Source organism: Vicia villosa, linkage group LG5, assembly GCF_029867415.1.
Source record: "Vicia villosa cultivar HV-30 ecotype Madison, WI linkage group LG5, Vvil1.0, whole genome shotgun sequence".
In the NCBI taxonomy this organism is placed as follows: domain Eukaryota; kingdom Viridiplantae; phylum Streptophyta; class Magnoliopsida; order Fabales; family Fabaceae; genus Vicia; species Vicia villosa.
The window spans coordinates 35,701,136-35,726,949 of record NC_081184.1 but is presented as its reverse complement, the minus strand read 5'-3'; the positions used below and the strand labels follow the sequence as shown (position 1 = coordinate 35,726,949).

Below are 25,814 nucleotides of genomic sequence, written 5' to 3'. Positions count from 1 at the left end.
TGCAACTGGAACAGCTGGGTACCCCCTGCTCACAACAGTGGATTGAACAACTGGAAAGCTGAGGATGTGATCTCCTTTGACCAGGAGTAAATGCCATTTCCTGTTTTCTTTGTGTATAATGTGCAAAGATAAAAGTGGTTCCTGAACAATCGAACCATGAGCTTGAAAGCCGTGTGCCTTAGCACATTGGTCCTTCTATAAGGGCTTATCATATCATGATCATGTGCATTCAATAAAATCATGGGACGCTTGCATATTTAAATTTTGTGATCCTTTTTCCTTCTTTCTTCGCTTTCAAATAGCTATGTTTTTTCTTCACACATACTCACATAATTAACTTGCAGATTCACATACACTCTGGATCCAGTCAACAACGATTCTGCTATTGCCCGTCATGACTTTGAAAATCCGATCTACCAAACTGAGGACGAAAGTGAGGAAGATTGTGAAGTGCCAAGGGAACTTGCAAGGCTACTAGAACAAGAAGACAAGGCCATACAGCCTCATGAGGAGCCAATTGAGGTCATCAACTTGGGCAGTAACGAAGAAAAGAAAGAAGTCAAAATAGGGGCTGATTTAGAACACAGCGTCAAGCAAAGACTGATTCAAATGCTGCGAGACTACGTCGAGATATTCGCCTGGTCCTATGAGGATATGCCAGGCCTTGACACGGACATCGTAGTTCATCGCCTACCAATCAAAGAAGGTAGCATTCCGGTCAAACAGAAACTACGAAGGAGTAGGCCTGATATGTCAAAAAAGATCAAAGATGAGGTTGAAAAACAGTTCAATGCCGGATTCCTAAAAGTTGTAAGTTATCCTCCTTGGATAGCTAACATCGTGCCTGTACCTAAAAAGGACGGGAAAGTCAGAATGTGCGTGGACTACAGAGATCTAAACCGGGCAAGCCCCAAAGATGATTTCCCTTTACCACACATCGATGTGCTGGTTGACAGTACCGCACAATGCAAGGTATTCTCCTTTATGGACGGATTCTCAGGGTACAATCAAATCAAGATGGCACCCGAAGACATGGAAAAAACAACCTTCACAACACCCTGGGGAACCTTTTGTTACAAAGTGATGCCCTTTGGTCTGAAAAATGCCGGAGCAACCTACCAACGTGCAATGGTAGCGCTATTTCATGATATGATTCATCAAGAAATAGAGGTGTATGTCGATGACATGATTGCAAAATCCAACACCGAGAAAGAACATTTGGGTCATTTACACAAGTTGTTTGACAGACTCAAGAAATACAAGTTGCGACTGAACCCGAATAAGTGTACTTTTGGAGTAAGATCCGGCAAACTCTTAGGTTTCATCGTCAACAGCAAAGGTATTGAGGTTGATCCCGCCAAGGTTAAAGCCATTCAAGAAATGCCTGTACCTCGTACCGAGAAACAAGTCAGAGGATTCTTGGGACGTCTGAATTACATCGCCCGATTCATTGCCCACATGACTACTACTTGTGTGCCGATCTTCAAACTGTTGAAGAAAGATCAAGTGGAAAAGTGGAATGACAAATGCCAGTTAGCCTTTGACAAAATCAAGGAATATCTCCAAAAACCTCCAATCTTGTTGCCACCTGTGGAAGGCAGACCTCTGATAATGTACCTAACTGTGTTAGAAGACTCGATGGGGTGTGTACTAGGCCAACATGACGAATCCGGCCGAAAGGAGCACGCAATCTACTATCTTAGCAAAAAGTTTGCCGATGGTGAAACAAGATACTCACTACTCGAAAAAACTTGTTGTGCCTTAGCTTGGGCAGCTCGCCGACTAAGACAGTACATGCTAAATCACACCACTTTCCTAATCTCCAAGATGGATCCCATCAAATACGTGTTCGAAAAACCTGCTCTCTCTGGAAGAATAGCGAGATGGCAAATGATCTTAACAGAATATGACATTCAATACACTTCACAAAAAGCAATCAAAGGAAGTGTGGTGGCTGATCATCTGGCTCATCAAGCAGTAGATGATTATCAAGCATTGAACTTTGACTTCCCAGACGAAGACATTATGCTAGTCAATGACTACAAACAATCAGGACCAGAAGAAGGACCCGAGCCAGGATCCCGGTGGACTATGGTTTTTGACGGAGCTTCTAATGCACTTGGCAATGGCATCGGAGCTGTGATCATTTCCCCTGCAGGAGGTCATACACCATTCACTGCCAGATTATGCTTCAATTGCACTAACAATATAGCCGAATACGAAGCATGTATTCTGGGTCTCAAAGCTGCAATCGATCTAAGAATCAAATTCCTGGAAGTCTACGGAGACTCGGCCTTGGTAATATACCAAGTCAAAGGGGAATGGGACACGAAGCACCCGAATCTAATTCCTTACAAAGAATATGTGTTGAGTTTGATTCTTCACTTCGAGGAAATCACTTTCGAACACATCCCACGCGAGGAAAATCAACTAGCTGATGCTTTAGCTACCATGTCATCCATGTTCAAAGTCAGGTGGGACAACGAAGCGCCTATGATCACCATCTACAGGCAAGATGAACCATCCTATTGCAATGAGATCAATACCGAAGGAACCGAGGAAAAACCATGGTTCCATGAGGTAAAAAGATATCTCGAAGCTCAGGAGTACCCTGAAGGGGCATCCATTAACGACAGAAAGTTTCTAAGGAGATTTGCTGCCAAATTCTTTCTAAGCAATGGAACCCTATACAAACGCAACCATGACTCGACTTTACTTCGCTGTGTAAACAAGAAGGAAGCAGAACAAATCATGGAAGAAATTCACAATGGTGCCTTCGGTACTCATTCCAGTGGACATACAATGGCTAAAAAAATCCTTAGAGCAGGTTATTACTGGTCTACCATGGAAACAGACTGCCATCATCACTCCCGAACATGTCACAAATGCCAGATATATGCTGACAAAGTACATGTACCTCCAGTTCCATTAAGCGTCCTGACGGCTCCTTGGCCTTTTGCAATGTGGGGTATTGATATGATTGGAGAAATCAAACCTACTGCCTCCAACGGACATCGCTTTATCCTGGTCGCTATTGACTACTTCACAAAGTGGGTAGAAGCAGCTTCATTTGCTTCTGTCACCAAAAATGTGGTAGCCCGGTTCATCAAATACAATCTCATTTGTCGGTATGGCATCCCTGAACGGATTATCACGGAAAATGGCACAAATCTAAACAACAGAATGATTACTGAACTTTGCACACAGTTCAAGATCAAACATCATAATTCCTCTCCATATCGACCAAAGATGAACGGCGCGGTGGAAGCTGCCAACAAGAATATCAAAAAAATCATACAAAAAATGACAGTAACCTACAAAGACTGGCATGAGATGTTACCTTTTGCTCTTCATGGTTATCGCACATCTGCGCGTACCTCGACAGGGGCAACTCCATTTTCCTTAGTCTATGGTATGGAGGCAGTTCTTCCAATTGAAATTCAGATTCCTTCCCTAAGGATTATGAAAGAAGCCAATCTAGACGAAGACGATTGGATTCAAACACGGTTGGACCAGATAAACTTGATTGATGAGAAAAGGCTCGCAGCCATTTGTCATGGTCAGCTATACCAAAAGCGTATGATCAAAGCCTTCAACAAAAAAGTCAAAAGTCAAGCATACCAAACTGGTGGCTTGGTTGTCAAACGCATCATCTTACCACAAGGTGATCCCAGAGGCAAATGGACTCCCACCTACGAGGGACCATTCATAATCAAGAAAATATTCTCCGGCGGCGCCATGTTGCTTACCACCATGGATGGTGAGGATTTCCCACACCCTGTGAATGCTGACATAGTCAAAAAATACTTCTCTTAAAAAGAAAAAAAAAACAAACACAGCTCGCTAAGTTGAAAACCTGAAAAGGCAACTTAGGCAAAAATGAGCGTCTCGGTGGATTGAAAACCCGAAAGGGCGGTCCAGGCAAAAATTAGAGACTAAACAAAAAAATCCCGGTAGGCTGAAAACCTGAAAGGGCGGCCTAGGCAAAAGTTAGGGAATGAAGCATATAACTGTGTTCCGTTCAGCTGCCTACTCACCATCAAGATTCAACACCTCAAAGACACCGATCAGTCTAATCACTTTCTTCCAACAAGTGAGGGATGAGATGCTCGAAGACAGATTGGCAATAGCAGAGTTGAAACTTGACTGGATCATTCTCACATAGCTATTTATCTTCATAAATATTTTTCAAAACTTTCTGACAGTTTCCTACTTCTAGGATTGTTGTCTCCCTGTGCTAACCCGCCTATCATGGCTCTTTTCAATGCAGCTCTTTCAAAAAATCACTATTTTCACTTTTTCTGTTTTAAATACGTAAGCGTCCCAATGATAATTTTGAATGACCATGTGCATTTGAATATGATTGATGTTTACCAGGAAAAACAGGAATGGCATTCAGGAAATGTCCCGATCATCTGGACATCATTCCATCAGAAGGAAATCACCAAGAGAAACACATTTCTCAGCAAATTCCTCAAAAAAATTTCTCTTCAAAAGAAGTCTTATTCCCCAGCAGGGTGGTTCCAGATTACTATCTTCAGAAGATGTGATCCCCGCACCCGGACTTGGTCAGATAGTGCATCGGAGGATTATGCATCTTCCTCATTCCCATTTGAAAGGGCATCAGAACTTCCAGTTACCTTTGATTCCCCAAGCAGTAGTCAAAGATCCTTCAACAGGATACCCGGGGTCTCAAAGAATTTCCCCAGCCGAGGATACTCAAACAAGACAAAAGATCATCAACGATCACAATACATTCATGACTAGCTGGCTAGTGGGAATTTATTTTTCCAACTAGAAGCTTGACACATATCACATTCACATTCACATTCACATTCACATTCACATTCATACATTCACATTCATGCATTCATACATTCATACATTCATACATCATATTCATGCATCATACGCATTTTCATACACAACATAACATGCATATTTCTCCGGGAATATCTCACATTTATATGCATCATAAACATTGCATATCACTAACTTGATTTTTCAGGTAGACGGATATCTTCAACAGAGATGTTCTCAATCACATGCAGTGTTCACCTGAACTCCATGAACAGTTCTCTCAGATATAATCAATCCAAAGATTCATTCTGATCACTTACCAACTCAAAAACAGACATCACAGATCAAAGCGATACCTCAGACGGTTCCAGAACGATCTAGCATCACAGATCTAAAGCGATACCTCAGACGGTTCCAGAACGATCTAGCATCACAGATCTAAAGCGATACCTCAGACGGTTCCAAAACGATCTAGCATCACAGATCTAAAGCGATACCTCAGACGGTTCCAGAACGATCTAACGTTGCAGATCTAAAGCGATACCTCAGACGGTTCCAGAACGATCTAACGTTGCAGATCTAAAGCGATACCTCAGACGGTTCCACAAGGATCAACCTCCAAAATCTAAAGCGGAAAAACTTTGGACAAGTTCCGTAACAATTATCTTCCAAGACTTAAAGCGGTAACCTTGGACGGTTCCGAAACAGTCAACACAAAGACTTTCAAATCCTTCATCAAGATATAATCAATGGATTCATTCTGATGAACAAACCATCAACACATTTACCAGGTGGCATCTGAAAGCCCATCTCAGGTAATGTTTCAATCTTCCAGCAACACTTCGCAGACGACATTCAAATGCAACTTCCAACATCTCTTCTGATCAAGGTAAGTGCAAATTTTCAGGGCATATAAATATTCAATCATCTTCTACCTTCAGATTTCAGACAATCTCTTCAGGTTTAAGAAGATTGAATAGGGGCAACTGTTATACCCCAAAATTTGCCCACATATTTTTCAAGAAAACTCCAATCTGAAAATTAAGAGTCTCATATAATCATGGATTTTTATTCCAACAAATATCCTGACATATGAAATACTTAGTTTTTAGAATTTTTCTTATACAGTATTTTGGCTTGCAGTTGAATTTATTCTTACGCAAACGCCAAATACTGTTTATTACTTCACACATGCTATTTATTTATTTACAGATAAATAGTACTGACACAATTGGTACAGAGTTAAATCCTTTTGCAGGCGCAGAATCAGGAAACTCAGACTGTACTGGTAACAGTAAATATTAGTTATTTATTATGTCTGTGTTTTTCTAACAAGTCATGTAAATAAACTTTCATTTTTCGCATAAAACAAAAACAAAAAAACAAAAACAACAAAAAAGAAAATTAACTTTGACTGTTGATTTTTCACTTCTAACTGCTGTTTCAATACCTGAACAGTCAGTTGACAGCCAAACTGCTGGTAGTACAATTCTCAGTGTTTTGTACCATCAATCAAATCAATCTTTCACAATTCAAAATTCCAAGATTTTTGTTCAAGAAGTCTTCTGAATATCACATGATTAGCAGAGACTCAACACTGCACAAAAATCAGGTACGCTTAACTGTCTCCTACACAAACAGTCCCTAATCAGGGTTTTTCTTGTTTTTACAGGAGCAACAAGTTTTTGAGAGCTCAAATGGATTTCATATACATCCATACATCTCAAAGTACCATCATACAAATTTTCAAACTTCAATTCACTCAGACGCACCGTCAGCAGCTCAAACAGTCAACAGACGACCCGTTTGACCAGAAAAGTCAACTGACAGTCAAAAATGAAATTTTTTGTCAAAGTCCATATTTTGTCAAAGGATTCAACATTTGATCATTGGATGATCACAATTCATCAAGGAAAGATCAAAAATCAACAAAACCCTAAGATTCAAAATTAGGGTTTTTGCCTGAAAAAGTCAACTCAACTTTGACTGATCATAACTCTCTCATCCTTCATCCAAAAAATTCAAACCAAAGCTTGTTTTGAAGGAAATTCAATTATCTTTCAAATGCCATTGATCCCATGGTCATTGGATTCACCATTTGAAAAATATGATCAAAGACATTACAGGTCATTTTCAAAGTCAACAAAAAGACACTTTTTTCAAAAGGACACACAAGGAGCTTCAAAAATCATTTTGACATGAGACCAAAGACATTGGTTAGAGGACTCCTTGAGGTTTCTAAAAAGTGCAAGATCTCCTTCATATGACAAAAATTGAAGGATTTACACCTTGTTGAAGTTGGCTAAATTTTGGGAAAATGCATGAAATCAACATTGCTCAAAAATGTTTTTTTTCCAAAAGATGCCAAGTTTTTATGGTCCAAACATCTTTGCCATGTTACTATGGGCCTCCCACGACCAAGACAAATCCCACTTCTATATTATCCATTTTTTGACATAATTTTATCTTATTTTAAGATTAAAATTAAAGGAAAATTGCAAGGATAATTAGTAGCTTGATCTCTAAGCATGACTCACCTCCAAAGTCTTCAATTTTCTGCAGAAGATTGGTGTCCAAGGCAAGAGCATTGAATGGAGTCAAAGTTGGTCAAAAATTCAAGGTTTTTTAATATTAAAGAACCAAACTTTCAACAAAGGCAACAAAGCTTCTTAGCTTGAGTTCCAAGCAACTTTGGGCTATAAATGAGCTATCATACTTCAGCAACAAGGAGGAGCCAACACACCCACGAAATATAGCAAGGCATAGTCATAAACTTCACAAAATTCTCTCAAAATTTCCAAACTTTGTAATTTTCAATTTCATATTTCCAATCAATATCAATACAAAACAATCATTCCAATCATCTTCTAAAATCATATAAAGTAAGAACAAGCCCTTTGTGTGGTCCCATGAGAGTCGTATCACATGCATAAGTGTTGTTCATATTCATACATGATCAACTTTCGTTTTCATATATTTAACTAACCTCAATATAAACTAATCATTCTAATAAGTTAATGAGGTCCTATAAGGCAGGTCTGGGCTTTAACATGTTGGTTTCCACGTGAATATTGCTTAACACCATTGATGAATGTTCATGCATGTTTAAACTTTAATCTCTTCGAATCCATAGCTACAGCGCTCAAATAGCCAAACTAACACCACCATCGTGTTCAGGAGGTGATTTTAGGTAGATCTGGGTCACTTGTTTTTATCCCTAACACTTATTTTTGCAGGTTAATGAAGCCATCAAAAATGGCATTTCTGACGTACAAATAGGGGAGGTTAAAAACCCCCGCTATCTGTTTTAAAAAAAATAAAAGAGATGGAGGTTGAAGACGACCACGCGTCCAAGCGTGGTTCGTCAGTCAACTAGTCTTCGTCCACGCAGGCAAAAGTGGGGCCAGTCTGACTTACTAAAGGTTTTGATAATCCCACGTGACTGGTCAACACAAGTGTACCATACTCTCTTCAATCTGAGCCACATGATCAATCTCAAAGCCAATCCAACGCATCATACAAGCAGTGCATATCATGCTCCCTCAATCCAACCACACCTGATAAGTATCCCTTTTATTTCTATTTTTATTTTCAATTTTATTTTAATTTCTTTGTTAAATTAATTAAAAATAGTTTTAAAAATCCAAAAAATACACAAAAAATATTTTTAGACTTCTAAAATAATATATTATTTTCTGAAATAAAAATATTTTATTTTCTTCAAAATTTTAATATTTTTGCATAATTAATTAGTATATATTTATATATTTGCTTTTTAATTATTCTAACCAATCAAAAAATCATAAAAAAATTGTTCTTTGTGTTAAATATTATTTATATATTATAAACTAATTTTGTACATATTTTGAATAATTTTCTTTTTAAGTTTTAATTATTTGTATAATTATTTGCATAATTATGTTTTAATTAACTTAAATCAATTTCAAATCAATTTCAAAAAAAACCAAAAAAAATTAGTTTTGTTTTAAAATCAATTGACAAATATTTTGTACATATTTTGAACTTATTTCTAGGTTTAAATCTATTTTCATCATTTTTCTTCATTTTAATTTAATTAATTATGCATTAATTATAATTAAAATAAATCATAAAAAATCCAAAAACATCCCCTTTATTTTTCTTGCAATTTAAAATTCTTAGATAAATGTATAGGATGTCAAATTGATGTAAATAGGCTAGTTTACATTTCCTGCACAATCGATGTAATAGCGTAGATTTACTTTCCGCACTTTACATTTCCGCATTTTAATTTCCAGCACATATAAACTGCGTGTATGTCAAAGATAAAACTGAACCGTTAGATCACTAACTTCAAAGATAAATATCTGAATCCAATCACAATCACATTTGCACCTCTTCAGGTAATCCTTTTTCACAATCTTTCAAAATCAAAGTCAAATTCTACTGTTTTGAGTACAAAATCGAACCTTGCTTTTATATCCGGTGAAAGGATAGATTTTTAAAGGAAATAGGATAAAGACCTTACAACTCAGGGTAGACCTCCTAGTTTGCTTGCTCAAATCAAAACAAACAAAATTCTCATGCACTGTTGTTTTTTTCAAAACTTTCAAAAAGACAATACTTTGTATACATCCAAACACGGGTTATTACAAAGTTAACGTTCTTTTCAAAATATCTTTCGAAAGATAAACAAGCATTTTGTATACATCCACACACGGATCATTACAAAATTCAATTTACAAAAGTATTTGAAGCCACATATGAGCAATTTCATAGCAATCAAAAAATGATCAATCAACAATTGAGCTAAGCAAACTTAAGAGCCCATGGATAACCATGGATACAAAGGGTGCTAACACCTTCCCTTTGTATAACCTACCCCCTTACCCAGAATTTCTTAAAGGTCTTTTTTCTGTGTCTTTTATAAACCTTTCCTTAATTGGATAAAATAAAAGGTCGGTGGCGACTCTGTGATATTTTCAAAAATGCGAAAGCATTAAGCGACAAAAAAGAGTCAGTTCACGTATCTCTACAGATCAGAGGTATGGCCCGGTATTGAAAAAAATCGGAGGTCCACACATATCAAAAGGCGTTACGACACGCTCAAGGATAAGTAACTTCTGTCATCATTTTGCTTTTGTTTCACAAGTTGAGCCGAAAAACACTAAGGACGCATTACTTGATGAGCATTGGCTAATGGCCATGCAAGAAGAATTAAACCAATTTAAACGTAATGATGTTTGGGATTTAGTCCCTCATCCGGGAGATCATCAAGTAATCGGCACTAGATGGGTTTTTCGTAACAAACTTGATGAAAACGGCGTTATTACTAGAAACAAAGCTAGATTAGTTGCCCAAGGTTATAATCAAGAGGAAGGTATTGATTATGAAGAGACGTACGCTCCTGTAGCACGTCTCGAAGCAATTCGCCTCTTGCTTGCCTATGCTAGTTCAAAAGACTTCAAACTATTCCAAATGGATGTTAAAAGTGCCTTTCTAAATGGCTACATAAATGAAGAAGTCTATGTTGCTCAGCCACCTGGCTTTGAGAATTACATGTATCCTACTCATGTTTATAAGCTGAAACGTGCTCTTTATGGTCTTAAACAAGCCCCTCGGGCTTGGTACGAAAGATTGAGTAAATTTCTTCTTAGTCAAGGGTACTCTAGAGGTAAAGTTGACACTACTCTTTTTATTAAACGAAAGGATAAAGATGTTCTCTTAGTTCAAGTATATGTAGATGATATAATATTTGGACCGACTAATGCAATACTTGTCAAAGATTTCTCTAAGCTTATGCAGAGTGAATTTGAGATGAGTCTCATGGGTGAACTAAACTTCTTCCTTGGCCTACAAATCAAGCAACTCAGTCATGGAACGTTTGTGAGTCAAACCAAATATTGTACAGAGCTGCTCAAGAGATTTGGAATGAGTGAGGCAAAGGAAATCAACACACCTATGGCAACAAACACTAACCTAGACAAAGATGAAAAAGGTAAAGAGGTTGATGTAAAACTGTACCGAGGTATGATAGGCTCACTATTATACCTTACCGCCTCAAGACCAGACATTATGTTTAGTGTGTGTATGTGTGCAAGATATCAATCTTGTCCAAAAGAATCTCACCTCAAGGCTGTCAAAAGAATTCTGCGCTATTTACGTGGAACTACTACTTATGGTCTATGGTATCCAAACGAAAATGATTGTTACTTGGTAGGATTCTCGGACTCAGATTTTGCTGGCTGCAAATCTGACAGAAAAAGCACCAGTGGAACATGTCATCTTTTCTCAAATTCATTGATAAGTTGGCATAGCAAGGAACAAGCATCGGTTGCATTATCTACTGCTGAAGCAGAATATGTAGCTGCAGGAAGCTGTTGTGCGCAGATATTATGGCTCAAGCAACAACTCCTTGACTTTGGCATTACGCTTGACCACATACCTATCATGTGCGACAACACAAGTGCAATAAACTTAAGCAAGAATCCTGTCCTACACTCACGTACCAAACATATTGAAATAAGGCATCACTTCCTAAGAGATCATGTAGAGAAAGGAAACGTTACACTTGAACATATAGAAAGCAAGAAGCAACTAGCCGACAGATTCACCAAACCTCTAGCAACGGAGCAACACTTCAACATCCGTAGGGAATTAGGGATACTAGATATCTCTAATTTGGGCTAACTACGCTTGTTCCTCCTAATTTTATTTCTTTACTTTATTTCTATATATATTGTTTATTCTCAAACTAACATCATTTCTTAAAGGTAGCTCTTACTCAAGTCAACGACTGAGGACTTTCATGAACAATGACATCTATACAATGAGAAGAGGGTAACATGTTTACTGTTCACTTCCAAAAATTTCATCGATACTGTAATATTCTATCAATTAACATGCTTATAGTGACTTTATACACATATATCTCTTACTCTTGTACACGTTTCATTTTAATATCCGACTATGCATGCTCGAGTTTCATCTATGTTTCTCTTGTTACTCTTCTACTCTGTTTCTTTGTTTCTCTTTTTGATGTTGTCAAAGGGGGAGATAGATGCAATAAATGCTGAGTGTACGGGGGAGCTTTGTGAAGAGATTGCTTGGTTATAGATGCAATAGATGCTGAGTGTACGGGGGAGCTTTGTGAAGAGATTGCTTGGTTGTGAAATAGATGCTGGATGTACGGGGGAGCCTTGTTGAGTCTGTGTCACTTACTACCAAAGCTTTTGACTATTGGTTTGCCATCATCAAAAAGGGGGAGTATGTGAATACAAGATTACACTCAAAGATGTTTTTGATTTATGGCAAACTCAAATGAGCATCCAAACAACAAGGAGGAATCAGAAAAGCAAAGCATTTGATCACTCATGAAAGCACAAGATGATCCACTATGCATATAAGTCGACTCAACACAAGCTGAACATGAAAAATGCAGAAAATCAGCAGTTAGGTCGACCTACTGTCAACCCAGGTCGACCTAAAATGAAGAAAAATCCATATACTTCTGCTAGGTCGACTCACAGACCATTTAGGTCGACGCAAAATGAAGAAATCTTCATATCAGTCTGCTAGGTCGACCTACATGGCAACTAGGTCGACCTAATCTGAGAAAATGTTCCCAGAACGCACCAGAAGAAGATTCTGGTCGACCTACTCCTTCAACAGGTCGACCTAACTGGGAGCAAATTTCAGCAAGCACTGCTAGGTCGACCTAACCTCTACAAGAGGTCGACCTAACTGATCAAGAAAGTCCAAAATTCAGTTATTCTTGGTTCCAACTGTTATGCAATCATATATATTGTGCAAGGGTTAATTATTCATCAACACCAACGACTGAAAGATACATAAACGCTTCTCATCTTCGTTCTTCGTCATCTCCAACACAATTACACATAATCATTCTTGCGTTGCGGGTTAGTGATGAGTTCGATAACGTCCATGGAACGGAATTGAAGATTCCTAGTGGGTGAAGGTTTGTGGGGTTTGTTGGTGAATAAAATCAGCGGGTTTTGTCCTCCACGACGGGTGGTTCTTGGGGGTTTTTATCAAGAGGCGTTCATTGAGGATTCGGCTGAGTGTAACGATTGAGGAACGGGGAGTTCAAGGAATCAAGACACTGCAGAAGGGAATCGAAGTGAAGCTCTTGGATAACCTTGGTCTTGCTCAAGATTAAGGGGGAAGAAGATTCAAAGGATCGACATAATTGGTTTATCGTTTATCGCTTTGTTATCTTCTTTGTATAAACTGCTTTCAACATTAATGAAAGTTTTCCCAATTTCAATTTGGAATTGGGGGCAGACGTAGTCGTAGCGAGGACGGTCGACGAACTGCCTAAACAAATATCGTGTTCTTATCGCTTTTATCTTTTCCTTTTCATTCTGTTCATAATTGGTATAATTGCTAAATTGATCAATGATTCAAGTGTTAAAATTGTGAATTAAAAGTTCTGCATAAACATCACAATTCACCACATCTTGAATAAGCATCAATTTGAATATTGTCACCAAGTGTTTGTCTATTTGTTTAATCCACCTTTCTGCATTGCAAATCAAAGTTTGTCAATCTAGAACTTAATCGATATTCAATTGTGACACGTATTGACTCGATAGCATATCTCTTTATCTGTGATTTCAAATATTTTGTGGTTTTGTAACACATATAACCCTTTGCAATAGCGGTCCGGAATAGACGCAAGTCGATTCAGAACCGCTTTCGCTATAGTCTGTAAAAATCCCGGAAAAACTGTGTAGGATCTATTCACCCCCCCCCTCTAGATCCTTAGGCCAGCGTCTAACAGAGTGTTCTCAACATGATATGAGTAGTCATGCTGAAAACATTATCATCAAAAGTTGCTCCGGAGTTATTGCATCTTATGAGATTGGCAATAGTAGTGGGAGTAATGCTAAGGTGAGCATGTCGAATGGATGAATCAATGGTGGCTCTACCTTCAGGGTCTATGCGTAAAGACGCATTCATCCAGAACTCCGCCACCATATTGGGATAGATGGCACCCTCCAGGACTTCCTCAAAGTAGAAGTTCAATTCCTGGTTAGCAAAGAGAGTTTCAAGATTAATGAAGTGACGAACAAGTTCATCTTCACAGAGTCTGAACTCACCCTTGATAAGAGCTTTGATATCATTAAAAGAGAGAGTTCCAACCATTTCAAGAAAAGTGGTGTTTGTGAGAAAAAGTTGTGTGTTTTCTTTTTGGTTCTGTGTTTTGGTTTGGAGAGGAAACACTTGAATGAAGAAATAAAGGTGATATTGGACCCTTTATATAGAAGGGGAATACTGAAGGGTGGTTTTACATGGTTAATGAGTGATTGGACTGCGGTTGGTTTTCCAAAGTGAGAAGTTATGGCTTCCGCCGTTTCCCGCCCTTGGAAGTTGAGAAGTAATCATTAAACTGATGCACGCACGTCTTAAAACCGACGTTTTGGAGAAAGTGACGTCACTTTTTAATAATGATTATGGCTAGAAGAAGTGGAAACGTCAAGTCTAGAGGCAAGAATGCTGCGAAAGAGGTTCAGGTTTTACATGTTGCATTTAATAAAAGCACTGTAGGAAATCTAAAGATATATTTTGGCAGAAAATTGAAAGATTTGCTAAATCAACACTGGCAAATATTATAGATATAAATGGGAGTCAAGCATACAAATATTATATGTCTACAGTGGTCTCGATTACAAAATAAAAGTACAATAAGTAACAAGAGTGAAAACATCTAGCTAAAATCCTCGGGGAGATCCTTTTTGATCTTCAGGTATTGAGTTTCCCATGAGGACATTCGAAGTTCAATTAGTGCCCTTTGTTTCTTCAACCTTTCGATCTCTGGCACTAACTTTTGTGCAGTCTCGAAATGTTTAATTCCTGACTGCACCACTTCGAGCAAATCTTGTTGATTGGATTTTTGCAGGGCTGCTTGACAACTTTCAGCCTCCTTTATCTTGCCCTCGAGTACTTTGATTTCTTGTTTCCAGGAGCTGATTTTCTTTTCATAATCATCAATGGCCTTCTGATTTTCTGAATGTTTGAGCCTGAGGGCCTCGCCTTGTTTCGTTGCGTCCACAGCAGAATTCCATGAAGAGTCATGAGAGGCTATGGTCTCAGATAATTCTTTTTCGACATTTTGCTTTCGAAGAATGTTAGCTTGGAGTTGCTCAAGTAGAGAGCCTAGCAGAACAATCACCTCTGAGACTTCTGTGGAAACTTGAAGCAAATCTACCTTCTTTAGAAGTTGATTTAAGTTGTGGCTCTTAATAAGGTCCCGGTTGAGAACATCTACAAGATTGACCCCAAAGAATCTTTCTTTTATTTGTCGAAGAAGACTAGGAATATCTTCCTTGTCACTAGAGTCTGCAGTTACAGCTGGTGAGACATTAAGTTCCGGAGGCGAAGGAGTATTCACATTCATAATGGCCTTTAAGAAACCAAGAGGATCAGTTTGCTTAAGTTGTTCAAGCTCTGAAGGAGTAGGCTTTGCAGGGGCAGGCGTCGAAGTCGTCTCAGGAATGGTTTTTGCATCGAGAGTCGAAGTTCCTTGAGAATCTGGTTTTTCTGGTTGAGAAGTCTCTTCCATAGCATCTTTCTCCGACGCAGAATCTTCGTTGTCATGTGATTGCAGGTTCACATTGTCGCTGCCTGAGAATGGATGATCCTCTTCCAAATTTTTACCTTGATGAGTAGGTGGGGATTCGTCAGTAGATTGGCTTTCTTCGATTGGCTCATTAGGCAATATGGTAGCGATTGGCCTAACGTCTTCGAAGACTGGTGAAAGAACATGAGCTTTAGCTCGAGAAATATCTGCTTTCAACGAAGCAAAGTTAGTCGTAAGGATAAGCCTTTGAAGGGTTTAATTGACGAAAATTAAAATTTAACAATTACCATGAAGTTTGTCAACGTTAATGGTGAGGCCATGGTCCTTAAAACCGGAGGTGGCAGTGCCAGCATCATCCTACAATAACAAGGTAAAATGTCAGTGCATTTATTTAGTTAAAGTCACAAGATAATATGTGGGACAAACCCAAAATACCTTGGTTAGGATATTGTCTGGACTTGAATTATGACTTTCCACAATGAAAGCATTGCTAGCAGTCTTCAAAGGAGACTCTTCAGAAGACGCCTTATTACCAGGAGAAGCAGCTTTGGAGGGGCTTATCTTTTTCCCTTTTCCTGAAGGGGTAACAGCTTTGTGTTTCTTCTTGTGTCCTTGTCTAGTCTGAGGAGGGGATTTATCTTCACCATCTGAAGCAGTTGTCGAAGAAGCTTTACGCTTCGAGCCCGTTGGGGGTTTCGAGCTCTGGCAAGTGGGAAATAAGAAAGATGAGTACTAATCACAGATTGTACAAGATTGAGAATATGAGATAAGTACGTACCGTGGGCTTCTTATCGGTGACGATGGAGTCACTCTCACTTGGTTTATTGCTTTTAGATGTCCCAGAGTCTTTTGGGGAAGAAGCTTCCTTAATCTTCCTTCTTCGTGCGACAGCTGTAGTTGAGACTGAAATCAGTATATCAGTAAAGAAAAGAAAAGTCAGTCGAAAAGATTGTCTTAATCCAAACCTTCAGGTATTGGAGTCAGGACACGAACATGTTTAAGATCTATATGAAGATGTCCTTTGAAAGTATCCAAGGTATGCTTAGTCGGAACCACTCGTTCAGCGCATTTTTTGGTACTCTCTCGAAGAATTTTGAGAGCATTCCCACACACAAACCAGTCTGGGAAAGGAGGACTTAGAGCCACACCAAAATCAGCACTTGGTAGTGGAGGGAATTTTGGAGGATGTAGTTTGAAAGCCACTTCATAACGCAGTTCTGGTCGAACATACGAGGGCAATTTCAACTTATTCAGTTTGGCGGAAAACTTTTCGCGCAAAGTAACTGCAGCCTCACGAACGGTCCGACTAAGATCATCAGGCCTATAGATAGTTTCAAAGAATTTTTGAAAATCTTGGATTTCTTTAATATGAGTGGAAGTACCTTTTTGGAAGTTCTCTTGCACATCAGTGAAAGCTGCAGTTAGTTCCTAAGCAAGGCTATCAGCATCAAAAATTTGAGAACTATAATACTCCGTCCACCATTGATGGAAATCTGGTGTAGAGTAAAAAGAAGCTTCGAAAGGAATAGGAGAAAGATTGGTGACGCCAACGTATTTGTCGATTTTTTGTTCACATTCTTCTTCAGTCAAATACAAAGTGTGGAAACACATATGGTTCCTTTTTTCATATAAGCACTTGGGTGTTATCTGAGCTAGCCCAAACTGTCTCGAGACCAAATTTGGTTGATAACACATGAGGATACATTGACCCTTGGATGGTCGAAGACGGTGGGAAAATAATCTTGGAGTCAGGAAGGCTTCCCAAATTTCCATAGATTCAATTTGTTGATCTTGAGATGTTGGTGGAAACTTTCGAGTAAACCATTCGGGACCTATTATTCTGTGTACAAATGGGGCCATAGAAGGATCGAACTGATCACGCCGAGCAAACATCATTGAATACGCCAGGAAATGTTCATGAAGCTTTCCCATTTCCTCTTTTAGAGTTAGGTAAGCTAACCCGGTCCCCTCTATAGTTCGATTTTTGATTGTGCTATCCTCCTCATTGACATCTCCTCGAAAGGGAAGATGAGTTTCGAATGTAGCATTAAGCCACAGTTGCAATAGCCAGAAAGGACCAGCATAAAGTAAACTGCCAGATTTGAAATTCTTGGTAAGATTTGCAGCTTCACTAAGGTTTTCATAAAGAGATCCTAGAAGTAGTTGGCAAAGGTTGAGCTTTTTCCCAGCATGCAACTGATTAGCCATGCAAAGGTACCTTTTCGCAACTTGGATAGACCTTGAACAGAAGGCACATCGTGAAAGCCATAATGCTAGAAAAGCAATATGCTCTTCATCAGATACTGTCGCTTCAGTGGTGATATGGTGCTTCTGGATGAATGCCGTATAAGTGACTTGCGAATCATTAAAACCAATAGTGTCATTATCCATCTCATTGGGATCGAAGGTTTCGCCAGTTGGTCGAAGTCCTGTAATAGCGGCCACATCGAAAAGCGTGGGGGTAACCATTCCACATGGGAGATGGAAGGTGTTGTGAGAAGCATCCCAAAAATGAACCGCTGCTACTAACATGGGTTGGTTGTATTCTAAACCCGTCTTTGACAGTTGAATCAAATCATATATTCCTAGCGATTTCCAAAAGGATCCTTTCTGTTTCTCTACTTTTTCTAACCAGGCATAGTACAAATCAGGATCTTTGGCTAAAGGGAATGACCTAAACACTTTTACAGAGTTGGTCATATAGTTTAACCTAATTTTTGCTAAAGCTAAAGGGGTTGCAGTTGAAGTTTCCTCAACATTAGCAGATTTGCCTAAAGGAGAACGACCGTCTTCATCTATCTTAACTTTGCTAACTAATGGTCTAGTCTTGTAGTAAGCAGGGAAAAATTTATTCACAGATTGAATACTTTCACTTGGTAACGGACCCATAAAGGCAAGAGTTTTTCCAAAGAGTTCAAAGGGAATGATTACCTGGGAAGCGTAAATAGCGCGTATTTCTTTAGTGTTAGGGTTTGGAACGAACTCTCGTTCCCCAGAACGTGTTGTTGATTGGAGCTTCAAAGCGGGTTGAAGAACATTTGAAGATGAAGCCATGGATAAATTTTTGATTAAAAGAGCAAGATTCTAAAAAGAGTGAAGATGTTTCAGTTTTTCGGTGAAGAAGATGAATGAAAGGCGGTATAGAGGCGCAAGATCAAGTATTTAAAGGTTTAACGGAAACCTTTTTGAATCTTTTGGGTAAAAAACAAGAGACACGTGGCGGCTAGTGATTTAATCCAACGGCGGTCGAATGAGTTAGCTTCACTCCTAGTATGTAGGAGTAATGATCAGGAAGTAAGGTTAAAACGTGGGAATGTAAGTTATGAGAAGACATCTTTGAAAATGACAAGACGTTTCGGAAACAGTGTTATCAGTGATTATGACGTTAGTCAGCAGTCTTGGAACTTTCAAGGATCATAAAAACGAAATCTTATAATGACAAGAAACGCCTATTTCTGTTGATTCTCGAAACAGGCATTTATTGGGGGCAATTTGTTAGCTGAAGATTTCGTTTTATATTGTTTGTCCTTCGAAGGAGTTGAGAATCGAAGGAAAGATGGTTACTGATGACCATCCCTTAAAAAGTAAAAGAATGGCTACTGATGGTCATGCTTCGAAAAAAAAGAGACTTCTAAGTTCGATGAAGATAGTGAACATTGAAAGACTAATGAAAACATATGTCTTCGGGACTTAGCCAAAATTCATAGAATATGTATTTAAGTATTACTACTTAGCGTGTTTTCGTAGTGTTTTTTAATACACTGCCACGCGTCGAATACGGACTCAGGCGGGAAGATTTGAAATTCGAAGACGGTTTCGTAACTGTCCAATAACAGATGGCTTCGCTGGAAGTTCTTATGAGAAACGTGGCAGCAGATTAGTGTAGGACCGTTAAGGTCGAAACTAGTATAAATAGGAGTCTTAATGTTAGGATTCTGTGTGTTCATTTTGTACAAATCACTCACACATTTACTCAAGTATCAAACGTTAAGAGAAAGAGTTCGCTGAGAAAATGTACGTATGACACCACCATTTTAAAACATGTGTATTATATTTCGTTTTCGAATATATTTCAGAATTACTGCATTCAAGTTACTTCTTGTCATTTAAATTCCTGTATCTTTATTTTAACATCACTTACTTTCGAATTTACTTTCACGTTTATTTACTTTCAAAATCTTTAACGTTTCTGCAGTTTGAGATTCTTTATGTTTTAACAGTCTTTAAGTTTCATCTGTTATGTTACTTATCTTTTCGTTGAAGTTACAATTACATATAACAAAGTAATTACCAAGATTATTTGTTCCTCAATTGAACAACACTTATCGAAGAGGACGAATCACGAATATGATTCGAAAGAACATTGAAAACAATCTTTTTGACTATGTGTCCTAAGATCAATCTAGTCGATCCTGCGAGTAACCAAATCATATTTATTATAGTTTGGAAGACTAGCGGTTGTTTACCGGAAATCACCGTAAACACCCCAAAGAGGGAAAAATACTCCCTGTAAAACATATATTTTTGATTTACCACCCTCGTTTTTACACGCCTAGGGGGGTGCCCAAATATTACAGGGAGTAATCCAAATTTTTTTTATAAAAGGGGGGTAAATCAAATTTCGCTACTATTGCAGAAGGTGAAAGTCATTTAACCCAAATAAAAAATGCAATTATTGAATTTCAAATGAATGTTGATCAAAACTTTTCTCATCGGTTGTCAACTTAACTGCGAATTAAAAAAATAAATAAAAAGAGCTAACTTGCAAGGATTTTGATCAAATTTTTTTCTGATTGTCAGCTCAGCTGAGAAAATAAATAAATTTAAAACTTTGTTATAGAATCTATTATTTATTGTAATGTATGTTTTATAATGTTGAATTATTTTTAAACAAAATTAAATTTTAGAATATTTTTTTAATGTATAATTGAGTTTTTTTACAAGTAATTTACATCTATCAAATTTCAAACTTAGAATCGTGAGACACGCTCAAAGTCCAAGAACTAGACCTTACACACACTTAATAATTGAATTGAGTATTGTGACTATGCCTCGTTCACTTTTTGTTGCTAGATCAGTCATACAGTAACTATATTGCCAAACAAACACTGCAATTTAGTCTGCAAAATAGTGATAGCTTGATTTCGAATCGGTACCATAACATGGTAGGTCTGGTCCACCATCCTGGTGCAGTGATTAAAAACTTTAGTATTTACTACCTTTGCTGACACAATGTAAGCTCAGCAACCGTCCACATTAATATGGTGCATGCATTTGTTCATTATTTGAGCTTGTACAATTAAGTTATGCATAACAATAGATGAATTCCAACTCAAGATTTTTGGTTAACCTCAAAATAAATATTATCATCATTTCAAAGTGCTCTATGTTACATTGAAAAAGATTTAGCGCAAGAGTTAATTTTTTCTTTTGAAAATGTAGTGAATCAGAATTTAAATTTGATTGAAAAATTACTTAAATTTAATGTTCTTCAATTTGATATGATTAGCATATGAAAAAAAAAATCAAAAGAATAATTTTTTTTTATAAATTTTTCTGTATTGTTTTCCCATGTCTTGATATGAATTTAAATGTGAGATGATATTTATTATTTGAATTTAGACATAACTAAAAAAATTATAAAATATCTACAAAGAAGACAAAAAATTATACGTAGTTTTGTTGAAAGTGTTTGTTAAGATTTGGTTCGAGCCAAACCTTAAAAATGCAACAATGTTAGATTTATTAAAAGAGAATTTTGCTGTCTACTGTATTCTTATTTTGACTCGGAGAAATTAGTTTCTAAGTTTCAGTTGTATGTCTATGATACTTGATTTATACCAAAATAAATCTGTTGGATAACCGAAGGAGAAAATACTTGAACTTTGTTATAATAAAATATAACATTGACGATCACACTCAAAAGTGTTTAAATACGAAAAAAGAAAATCTAATTCTAAAAATATTCGAAAACAGAAATAAAACATAAATTTCTAAAATTTTGGAAAATAAAACAAAAATTGCTAAAATTTTGAAAAATATTAAAATATTATTTTCGAGCCTGAAATGAACTTGGATGGCTTAAAAAGCCCATATGTCACGCAAAAGCCATGAGTTAAACTCGTGAGTTGATTCCCTATTTGGAAAGGTATAGTAAGAGTCGTTTTAATATCGGACACCAAGTTTACATAAATTATGCCGAGCCTTTTCGACGCGCGACTTCTTCTTTGATACGTGCAACCTACATTCGCACACCAGTAACCTTCACCTCTAAAGAACTAGAACTCGAGTTCACTTCTTGATAAAAAGAATCATATTCTTGATACGCATGAATGTCAACAACATTAAATGTATTGGATATATTCATGGAATCCGGGAGAGCTACAATATAAGCATTAACATTGATCTTTCGGGTCACTTTCATACTTGTGTGAATTTAGTTTGTTGTAAGTACCAACTAGAAACCTCTATTTACTCTGAAACACTGCCACATCTTCTCCCACATTGAATAATTTAACTTTACCACATAATCTCGCATTAGAGGCAGATTGTTTGATAACTCATTTGCGATCAACTCCTTGAAATCTCCTAGGATCCCTAGCACTTCTTCTGGAATTGTTGTTTCTTCCTTCACAACACTCATTTTCCCTTTAACACCACTGGACAGAAAAATTCAGTTTCTATAACAGCCTCATCAAACTCCTCCTCACTTTGGATCTTCGACAAGAAACTAGGCTTCTTTCCTCTAGGATTCTTAGGAAAATGTAAAATAGGAGCCATATCAATTTTATAAGTGCCATATATATAAAATCATCACATTATACCTACCTCAATAAGTGATATCATTATCAAACTTCCAAAGCCTACTAAGTGAAATATGAAAAACATCCATATCAAGAGCATCACAAAGTACCTCTTCTTTGTAATGCTTACTGATGGAGATAAGAACTCTACAGGACAGTGTTACACGAACTTGGGATCCCTTTCTTACCCAACCGAGGGTGTATGGCTTCTCACGGGGTTCCATGGATAACATCAAATAATCTACCAAGTTTTGCGATGTCGGATTCTCCGTGTTGTCACTATCAACGATCAAATTATATACATTGTTCTAGATAGGTTGGTGTGTTTTAAAAAAAAAATCTCTTGTTTCCCTTCATCTTTGGATGCTAGTAAAATTTGTTGCAACCCAAATTTACCCTCTCACCAAATTCTTCCTCTGCAAACTCAATCTCCATGTGTTTATCGTTCTCAACTGTAGGTCATACTCTTTCCTATTCCTTTTCTCTTTCTTCCGCAGCAGCAACAACTCTCCTTCTTGGGAAAACATTTGATACGTGACCTCTTCCATTACAACGATAACATGTGTCTCTAGTGGGTTTAGCATATGAATTATTCTTCCTTTGGATGAGTGTTTTACCTTGCTGCACAACACTATGGTTGTTCCTAGGGTTGGAATCTTTGGTTGCTGCACTTTTTTCCTTGTCCCTCGCTGATTCAAAGTTATTATGGGGAAACTACCTTAAAGATGCGATATTTTGAGGAGATTTCTCCCTCAATTCTACCTTCAAAACTAGACTTGATACCTCATTCATTGTCCATTCAATATATAAACTCATATTTTTCTAGAGAGATCCCTTTAAGCCACTAATGTATCGAGACAATTTCTTACTCTCTAATTCTCCTAAATCATTGCGCTAAAAAAACGCAAGAACTTAGTTGTGTTTTATGTCACAATTCTCTTCCCTCAAGGTCTCCTCTAGTCACATGTTGAACTTTCATGGCTGATCAAGTTAAAAAAAGAAACAGAAGAAACCAAAAGTGAAAATATTTGAATTTTATTATGATAAAATATAACCTTGACGATCACATCAAAAACTGTTTAAATACAAAAAATAAATACTCTAATGCTAAAAATATTCAAAAATAAAAATGAAACATAAATTTTTTAAATTGTGGAAAATAAAACAGAAATTGCTAAAATTTTATAAAATAAAATGTTGTTTTCGTGAATCGATTCTCTAACCAAAAAGATATAATAAGAGTCATTCAGACATCAAACATCAAATTTGCGTCAAATCTTTCTAATATGTAGCTTTTTTTTTTCGATACACAATTTTATCAATGTGGATTAATTGACCGATGTAAAAATTTGCTAGAAAATATAAAATTAGTTGTAGTGTTTCTACCTGATTTGTAAGCAACCGCATAGAGTAATGCATGGTAGATGAGTTTTCGTTTCTGTTATACTGTCTTGTATATGTATGAATTTTAGTGTTGGTTGTTCTCTCACGTATTTATCCTACATAGGATATTGGTATGGGTGGTTATGATTTATCACAAGTTTTGATACGAGTTGTATGTGTATATCTTATTCTAGTATGTCTTATGCCATTACCTTTTTCTTTAATGTAACTTTTATTGGCATTTGGAAAAGAGAGAAAAAAAAGGAGTAGGGTGGAGAATTCATACACGGGTCCCACAATCATTATTCATCAAATCTAACCATGTACCAAATCATTAAATAAAAAATGTATGATAGTGAGACAGGTGGGCAATATTTATTGATCATGCACCATACACCATTAATTCAACCCAACTACCACCCCATCTTGATTTCCATCCACCAATAATTCATCACTCTACTCATCTTCACACCTCGTCTTATTTTCTATATAAACCCCCACTCACAAAGACATTACACACACCAATCAAACAAACCAAGAAAAAGAGAATTCAAAACAAAGAAAACAAAAATGGCAAGAAGCATGAAGCTAGCATGTGTTGCTTTGGTGATGTGCATGGTTGTTATTGCTCCTATGGCAGAAGCTGCAGTCTCATGTGGAACTGTAACCGGTGATCTTGCTCCATGCCTTCCTTTTCTTACAGGCGGTCCTGGTCCGTCAATGCCATGCTGTGCAGGAGTGAAGAAGCTTCTTGGTGCCGCCCCCACCGTGCCTGATAAACAGGCGGCCTGTAACTGCTTGAAATCAGCTGCTGGTTCTATTAACAATTTGAATGCTAACAATGCTGCTGCTCTCCCAGGCAAATGTGGTGTCAACATTCCTTACAAGATCAGCACCTCCACCAACTGTAATACGTATGTCTTATCATAACTTTCACACTCACTCTTATTTTTGTGTTGCTTTATTTTGAAGCATTAGTTACTGACTATTTTTTTATTTGTTATATTGACAGCATTAGGTTTTGAAGACGATGGTGCGGTTTCAAGATTATCGTATGGAAACTTCTCACTAGTATATTATGAGAGTTTACTATTAAGAATAATGTCTAAGTGAGAGTGTTATAGGATCATCTTGCATGTGGTCCTATCCTCTTGTACTAGATCTACCTACTGTTTTCAGTGTCTCTTGCTGTATTGTTCTACATAATGACGTATTTTAATTTGAGTTTATGATTTTAAATGTCTGAAAACACATTACGTATAATAAAGAATATTTATAATGGTATCACCTGAAAAATTAATAATTATCAAACAAGTTAAATTTAGATCTAAAAAAAATCTAAAATTTAAATTTGTTGAATCTATGAACAAATATTATGAACATAAAGGCTTCATCGAGTTACATGAAAATCAAAATGTAGCATGTCAATAACTAAAATTGGAGTACATTGTTGTTATAATTTAAGAAACAAAAGATTTAGCGACTATGATAATATTAAAACATCAAAGATCATTATTAGTTTACAAGGAGAAACTTAAGGAGCTAAAAGAGATCGCCGAAAAAGTATTCAAAATGTAACCAAAAAACTAAAAAAAAATGAAGAAACTCATGAAACGAGAGATGTTAATAAAGTCTATGTAGACATTCTGGTCGAGGACATTTTGGAGTGGAATAATAGACATAGAAGGAATTATAAATTTTGAAGTCAATGCTATAATTGTTAACAAGTTGGTCAGTACTTTTCAAAAATCAAAATGTAGATCCTTTAAGAATAGAGTTGAGGAAAAAACCAACTATATGAAAGGAAATATGGAAGGAAATGATGAGAAGTTTGAAACAGTGTTGATAGCACGTGGCAATAATTAAGGAAGCTAGGAAAATTTACGAAACCTTGGCACAAGTGAAAAAACCGTATGTGTGAAAAAAAAAAGCATTTTTGGGAGGGGGTTTGACCGATTTAATGTCAGAGTTGATCTTTTAAACCAGACCATATTGGTGATGATAAAAAAAAAATGCATGTTTGTATAACTTGATTAATAAATTAATGGAAATGTCTCATTTGACAATGACTTCAAAATTTCGATGAAAGGAAAAGATAATATCTCAATATTTTAGAAAGATGGAAGAAGACTATTTATTTTAAATGGATTATGATTTTCACACGAAAGATTAAGTATCTTCGTTAAAGACGAATAACTATTATGATCACAAAGATATCAAATAACATATATTATTCACAGTAAGAT

The 25,814-nt window shown here is 37.0% G+C and overlaps 1 protein-coding gene across 1 annotated transcript; it reads left to right on the top strand.

The window, feature by feature from the left end:
• Positions 1 to 24,071: 24,071 nt before the first annotated feature.
• On the top strand, positions 24,072 to 24,800 carry LOC131601561 (non-specific lipid-transfer protein 3-like). Its single transcript, XM_058873414.1, has 2 exons — positions 24,072 to 24,482; positions 24,581 to 24,800. The coding sequence occupies exons 1-2, from the start codon at positions 24,139 to 24,141 to the stop codon at positions 24,591 to 24,593; spliced, it is 357 nt and encodes a 118-aa protein (XP_058729397.1). The 5' UTR covers positions 24,072 to 24,138; the 3' UTR covers positions 24,594 to 24,800.
• Positions 24,801 to 25,814: the final 1,014 nt, after the last annotated feature.

What these genes read in the sequence shown, in the direction of transcription:
- LOC131601561 (XM_058873414.1), top strand. Translation starts at nt 24,139, where the DNA reads ATGGCAAGAAGCATGAAGCTAGCATGTGTTGCTTTGGTGATGTGCATG.